The 7281-nt window shown below is 29.7% G+C and overlaps 1 protein-coding gene across 1 annotated transcript; it reads right to left on the bottom strand.

Annotated features, from left to right (window-relative positions):
• Positions 1 to 2766: 2766 nt before the first annotated feature.
• LOC148167746 (uncharacterized) lies at positions 2767 to 5148 on the bottom strand. The gene is made up of 2 exons (XM_088045693.1): positions 5068 to 5148; positions 2767 to 5009 (listed from the first exon to the last, which is right to left on the bottom strand). Exons 1-2 carry the CDS (start codon positions 5131 to 5133, stop codon positions 2910 to 2912), a joined length of 2166 nt encoding a protein of 721 aa, XP_087901819.1. The 5' UTR covers positions 5134 to 5148; the 3' UTR covers positions 2767 to 2909.
• Between the last annotated feature and the right edge of the window lie 2133 nt (positions 5149 to 7281).

Genomic DNA, 7281 nt, shown 5'->3' with positions numbered 1-7281 from the left:
ATAATAAATTTAATAATTATCTTATCTTGCAAAAGTAAAAAGTTGAATATCGCCCAAAATATACTAAGACATTTAGAAGCATTCTAAAATCATCAGGTTATAGTAAATTAAAAGCCATTTAAATCAATTTTTAAATTTTTGAAATCGGTTCAAACATAAAAAAAATTCTACAACGCCTGCCGTTTTTAAAAAATCACCCTGTATATAAGAGTTGAAAGATTAAATACTAGTCAAGAAGAATCCGCAGGGGCAAAAAGAAAGTCACGTACACACATAAAATCTAAAAATGCTAAAAAAAATGAAAAAATTATAACCTAATATTTTATCAAAACTTTTTTGTTTTCTTGTCAAAGCTGACATTTTTGGTTTAAATACTAAATAAGCTTTTGTTTGATGAATACATTAATTAACAGAAACATTTTTTATTTAAGGTTTTGGTCCACTTTTTCTCTGAACCCCACAATTATAATGTTTTGTGTATTTCTCTCTGTATTCTAGTTTTAGGTCTTATATTTATATCTTGTATAATCCTTTTAATTCATGGGTACCAACACTAGTATTAGATACATACTTTTCATTTTTATTATTATGTGTTTGTTTGTTATTTTTAATTAAAAAACATATAGAACATGTTACAGAATTAAAAATTATAATAACAGTTAAAAGTAGACTATAAAATGTTACTTCTGGACCACGGCATTTGGCGTCTTAAAAATCACGGCAAAATCCTACAAATTTAACTGTTTGCCTAAAAGCAAACAACCAAAAAAGGGCTAAAACCCTTTAAAAAGCATTAATTTTTATGCACCCCAAAAGTACCCAAATATCTGTAGACCACCAAAAATTGGGCACACGAAAAAACGGGGTAGAATTCTACAAATTTAGTGTTTTTCCAAAAGTAGACAACCAAAAACGTTCCAAAAAACTTAGAAAATGCCTTGTTTTTAAACACCCCAAAATGGCTTTCTATTTCTGGACCAGGGCATTTGGCGTGTTAAAAAACAGGACAGAATCCTACAAATTTAGCTGTTTGCTCAAAAGTCAACAACCAAAAAAGGCATTAATTTTTATCCACACTCCAAAAGTACCCAAATATCTGTAGACCACCAAATATTGGGCACATGAAAAAACCGTTAAAATCTCCCAAAATAATGCAAAATCATCTCAAGAGCACTCTGAAAAACTTTCCAAATCCGTTGTTTTTAGACATTCCAAATGGCTTTGTATTTCTGGACCAGACCAGTTGGCGCATGCAAAAAAAAGTAAAAACATTACCAAATCAAAGAGGTATATTTGGCGCCCTACAAAACAAGGCAGGATCCTAAAAATTTATGTTTTCCCAAAAGTTAACAACCCAAAAAGACATAAAATCCTTCAAAAATCATAGTTTTTAATGTGAGCAAAAAATACTCTAAAGTTTCTTTTCTTGTAAATCAATAGCCCATCAGAAATTGGACATATGAGAAAACTGTTGTAAATCATCCAAAATCAAACCTAATTATGTTAAAAGCACCCAAAAAAAACCTTACCAGAATTCCTTGTTTTGAGTCACCCCAAAATGTATTTACTTCTAGACCAATACATTGGCGCATGCGAAAAATTCACCGGTCGGAATGGCGACTGGTAAAAATATTAGACAAATAAGAGCTCTTGTTTTTAAATACCTCAAAATAGATGAACCAAGTATTACGCTTCCCATCTACGATTATGCACATTGTTAATATTAGTTTTTAGTTTAAACAAACGGTTTCGGATTGAATGTATTACGTTTATGCCAATTTTCTTATTAATTAAAAAAATTGAATTTAGATTGTTTTTGTTATATCACAATTAAATTTTGTTACAATATAGGTAGTATAGTATAAAAAGTTAGAGACAAAATTTTAAACCACGGCCATTTAAACATTCACATTTCATGTGCATCAAAAGTTCAGTCTGCTCTGGATTGCCACTTTCCAGCCATTTCAAAATTTCGCTTACACTTTCGGAAAGATTCTTTCAAATCCGCCAAAGTTTTACAGCATTCCTTCACAAACATCTTTATGCTGTCTCAAGATTTCAACAAACATCCACAACTATTTTGAGAATTGATGTGAATTCAAATTGGAGCAAACGAAATAAGAATATTTCTGTATATTTGGCGTGACACTTTTAATTATGTATTATTATAATAAGTGAAATAACTGATAAATAAAATAATTGACTAGTTCTTTGAAATTTGTCAGATTAGTGACATCTGAAAACTCTAACCTTAAAAATGGCATGGTGGAACTAAAACGTTGGTTTCACAGTCGAAAAGTTACTAAAGTCACGTGAGTTAGTTCCGTATAATGAAAATACATACATATATCTACATATTACATGCATGTTTCATAGTGTCATAGTTACTAATCAACAAACGACAGGGTTCTTGCCTAGTTACTTACTACTATGGGAGTAGAAAAAATAAATTATTATTACACCAAAGTAACGACACGAACGAAAAATTAGTTTGTTTGCTTTATAATTATATAATTTGTTTTTGTAACACAACTACTAACTAAAATTGATTTTCTTATTTTGTGATATTAAAAAGGTACAGATTTTCTTATCTTACTTTGTTGTAATTAAGAGAATTGTTTATATTTAGTTATAATTTTCATTGAACATATAAATAATAATAGTTTGGTTTTTTTTCAACTTATTTTCTTACCATATCAAATATTATGTACCAACTAACATAAAGTCGTAAGTCCCGGTTTAATGAAATATTAAAAAATACTCAAGTAGAAATGTATAATTTAATCAAAGATTAAGGGCAAAAAAATGAGATTATTTTCCATTACAATTTACAGATTCTCAAACTACCTTAAAATCAGCGAAATGCACATAAAATAAAACAGGGTACATAACTAACAGAGAGAATGATTTTAACATTCATAGCTATCCTCTACAATTGTTTCTATGTTTGGTTCATCTTGCAGTGTTTTTTTCTCAAAATTTTCTAAATACCTGATGCTAACTTTACGATCATCAGAGAGATGAAGACCAATTAAAATTTTCTTTAAACCCTTTCTTTCATTTCCTTCAAGTTCAAATGCTTCATAGTATTTTTTCCGTAGACACTGTTTTAGGGCCTTCTTTGCAGAATCTTGTTTATGCCGCTTTAGTTCAATTATAATTACTGCACATTTTGAAATAATAATTAAATCAAGCTTGGGTGAGCATCCCTTTTTGATTGCAAATTCTGAAAAGCAATCCAACTTCCCACAACTAGAAATTAACATCCAAAGGTCACAGTGAAAGTGAAAATGAGCTTTTGGTAATTCTCGGTCGGTATACAAATTTTCCACAGATTTTTTAAACGCAACATATTTCATAGGTTCATGCTTCTCTCCACTTCCTAAAGACTTTAATGCATTCACAAATGACTCTTGTTGTTCTACAGTAAACAGGTTAGTTTTAAATTTTACCAAAGCCTCCTGAAGTTTGTCCGTAAATACTTGTTTCAATTCTAGATTCGGAATTTGTAATGTCCAATTCCCATCATTCTTGTCAATAACGTTAAAGTACCCACATTGTGTGAGAAACTGAAGAGCTAAGTCTACCTGCACTAGTTCGATACAATTCAAAATTGATTCACGTAATGATTTCAGATTATAAATATCGTTCAACTCTATAGTTGTTGCTATGATGGAAATTTTCTCATTGTCTCTAACGGCAGGAAACACCTTCTCCCGCATTTTTTCGAATTTAAATAGTTGGCAGATATATTTGGTTCCAACCGATTCAATCCAATAACTTTTTCGTACGAGATTCGGTAAATAATTGGTAATAGACACAGGATTAGAAATAGTTGTATCTTTGTCTCCCACTACAGTGTAATTGTTGTACCAAAGAGTAATTTCATCAAGAGCTTTTTCTCTTTCACTTCCTTCTTTGACACAGTTGTTAACTAAAGCGTTTACTTCTTCTCTGGTAAATCCAAAGAATTTATAATAATCATAATCCTTGTCCAAGAATGTTCTACGTTTCACATTGTTAGCTCCTAATGAAATCGTACCGCCTGATGCAGTGACAGAAAAAATTATTACTCGTTGAACAAATTGTGCTGATATCTCATCTTTACATAAAAGACGCATTAGTTCTCGTATGAAAAACATAATCTGTCGGTCTGATGAGTTTTCACTAAATAACATATTCATAAAAGGTGCGTCGAACTCGTCAATCAATATAATAATTTTCTTATGGGTTTGTTTTGTTTGATAGTGGACCGACAAAACCTCGATCAAATATTCAAAAGCCACCATTATGTATTGTTCTGCTGTGTTATGATCTATTGCCTCTTTCCAATGAGCATCATCATCGGCATATTTCAAATAGCGCAAGAAACGTTCAATATCCAGTCTTCCCATATTGTTACTTGACCAGCTGAATTTTTCACCATCTTTATGAATTAAACATGTTTTATATTTTCTAAACTGCTTCATTATCATATTTCTAAGACTCTGCAAAAAGTCTCTATATGACGTTACTGATAATTGTGCAAAATCAAGAAAAATTACTGGATGCTGTCCGCAATGCTTGCGAAAAAATCTTTTACTTCCACAACCATGATTCTCTATGCATTCTTCAGTGCATTTGTAAATTCTGAGATCCTGGAAAAGTTTATATTTCTCCAACTTTTGTTGTTCACTGCTGACAATTTCAAAAAACTTCTCCAGCATTTTGCAAGCCATAGTCTTGCCAAATCTGGGCGGTGCAGTGAGAAGTATTCTATGTGCATCCTTCATAACGCATTTAATAAACATAGACTTGTCCACAAAAGTCGATGTCCAACGAAGAACTTCAAAAACCAAGTCAGGATCCTGAAAAGACATAACAAATTGTAATTTCCATGAATTCCTATTTGAACATAAAACAAATTGTACATTTGTTCGAAGCAAGTTACTTACGTCTTCACTTTCATTTGAGCCTCCGGAAGTGTCCAAAGATGTTACATCATCCAGTAAATTTAATCCAAGTAATTCCTATAACAAAAGTGTAATACCATGTTACCGTGTGATACAATAATATGTCTGGTCTTACTTGGTCTGAATAGACAGGTTTACTTTCGACTTTTTTGCGCTTTGATGAGGATGAGGAGCCCTCCATCAGATCTACCTGAAAAAAATTTTATATTCAACGAATTTTTTTATCTGTAATCTGTATGAGTAAAAAAATATTAACAAAGTTCCGTTCAAAATGATTTAAAAAGATTCAAAATAAATTTTTTACAATAAATAAAAAAATGACCAATACTAAAGAGAACAAAATTGTAGCAGAATATTATACACCATTAAAAACAAGACAACCATCTGAACTCCAACAATTTCAATGAAGTAACTCAAATGAGAAATCGTAATTTTGCCATTGAATATCTCAATTCGACTGTAAATAAAAAACTAACAAAGACAGAATTTTGCAAATCTAAAAATATTTCTAGAAATTCCCTAAATATGGGACTAAATTTAGTTGGAATTAAGATTGCATGTAAAACGAGAACAAATGAGAACAAACGGGAACAATCCGGGACAAAAGAGAACAAATCGGAACAATTGGGAACAAAAGAGAGAAAAAATAAAATAAAAAATAAAAAAATATTCGATAATGTAGAACATAAAGCAGGTAGTCGTAAAAATATAAGTTTAGATGAAGAAGCACATAAATTAATTAGTAAATCTTTAGAAACTTTTCAATCATAAATGGACAAACTAGTTTCATACATTCCCAACGATGAGAAAGAAAAATGGAAAAAAGATTTAAAACCTATTATTACTGAAATAGACAGATTAGAAGATGGAGCAAAAATAGTCGGTTTCAAACAAGAAGTAGTAGATAAATATATTGCAAGAGCTAACAGCTAATTTATTCCTTGAACAATTAATTATGACAGACTGTGAACTAGAATCCGCTAATAATAAAATCGATGAATTGGAATATAAATTAGACAACTACAATAATTATGATCCTAAGAAATTAGCAGAATTAAGAAACAAAACAGTAGTAATACCATCAAACATCGATGATGTAAAGAAAAGAACTCTCAAAATATTTGAAAGACATACTAAAAATATGAGAGCAATAAATGAAAAAACTCAAAAATTGTAAATTAAATGGAAAGTACTGTATTCAAGAATTTAAATATATTCAATGAAGAATATCCAAAATTCAGAAAAAAGTTTTCAAGTCTTATTCAACAAGTTAATAAATTAAAAATTATTATTTTTATTCTTACGTTTATTATCGTAATTGTTATTATTGTTTTCTTAATTTATTACTTCAACGCTAATAAAAAATAGTTCAACAGTGTCCATGAACGTACCTATGATGATACTAATACGTGTCCATAAGCTAATGTATCTGTAGAATTAGGTAAAAGATATCTTTTATCATCTTTCCAACTTAGAGACTTTTTCTTTACTTCTTCAGTAAAAATATCATGTTTATGACTCCTAATCACTCTCTGTCTATGGAAGTATTCAGTTTGATTGAATAAGCAATTTTTGTAATCTTCAAAACTTATTTCTTTCTTCAATACTGCTTTCTTGATACCTTTTAATTTTTTTGAAACACACGTTTCAGTTCTGTAACTGTACATTTTTGACCTTAAACCTATGTATTCTAATATCTTAATACCATTCAATTCATCTTTGAATTTCCCTATTACTTTCTTATTTTTATCAGAATATAATGGATGGTCCTTTGGATAATCAGATGTATCAAAATAGTCGGGTTTGTTTTTCATAAATTCATAGAAATCAGCCATTTTAATCTCATATATGAAACTGTCGGTATCTCCATAAAGAAGTTTTATTTTTTCATTAAATTCTTTTTTAATTACATTGTAATGGAAGTTATACATTAATAATTTCGATAAATCTAATACGGCTTGCCCAATGTAAATTGGTTTATTAAACAATACTTTGGTTTTATAATTGTGAACTGCTGCCAGGTGTTTGCTAAATATAGTTCTGTGTTTAAAATTAGGTTTGTTTATCGCTTTTTGTAATTTTTCTTCATCACAATATAATTTAATATTTTGTTGGTTTCTAACAGATTGCATAGACTTACCATATGGTGCATTAACCATTAGTTTCCAGAAATCTTTTTCAAAATCATTTTTCGCCTTCTGTCTTTGTTCAGTATTAAATTTTACATTATACCTCTGTGAACCTTTGTTATTCTAATACCTAAACTTTTGTAAAGTTTTAATGTTTTGTAATGAATTATATAATTTTTCTTATCATAGAAATGACAAAG

This window comes from Gnatocerus cornutus, chromosome 9 (genome assembly GCF_029298725.1).
Source record: "Gnatocerus cornutus isolate USDA-ARS CGAHR chromosome 9, icGnaCorn1.1, whole genome shotgun sequence".
NCBI lineage: Eukaryota > Metazoa > Arthropoda > Insecta > Coleoptera > Tenebrionidae > Gnatocerus > Gnatocerus cornutus.
This window is presented reverse-complemented; position numbering and strand designations above follow the sequence as displayed.

What these genes read in the sequence shown, in the direction of transcription:
- LOC148167746 (XM_088045693.1), bottom strand. Translation starts at nt 5,133, where the DNA reads ATGGAGGGCTCCTCATCCTCATCAAAGCGCAAAAAAGTCGAAAGTAAA. An exon ending in AACCTGTCTATTCAGACCAA is followed by an intron (nt 5,010 to 5,067) that starts GTAAGACCAGAC and finishes CTTTTGTTATAG; the next exon opens with GAATTACTTGGATTAAATTT.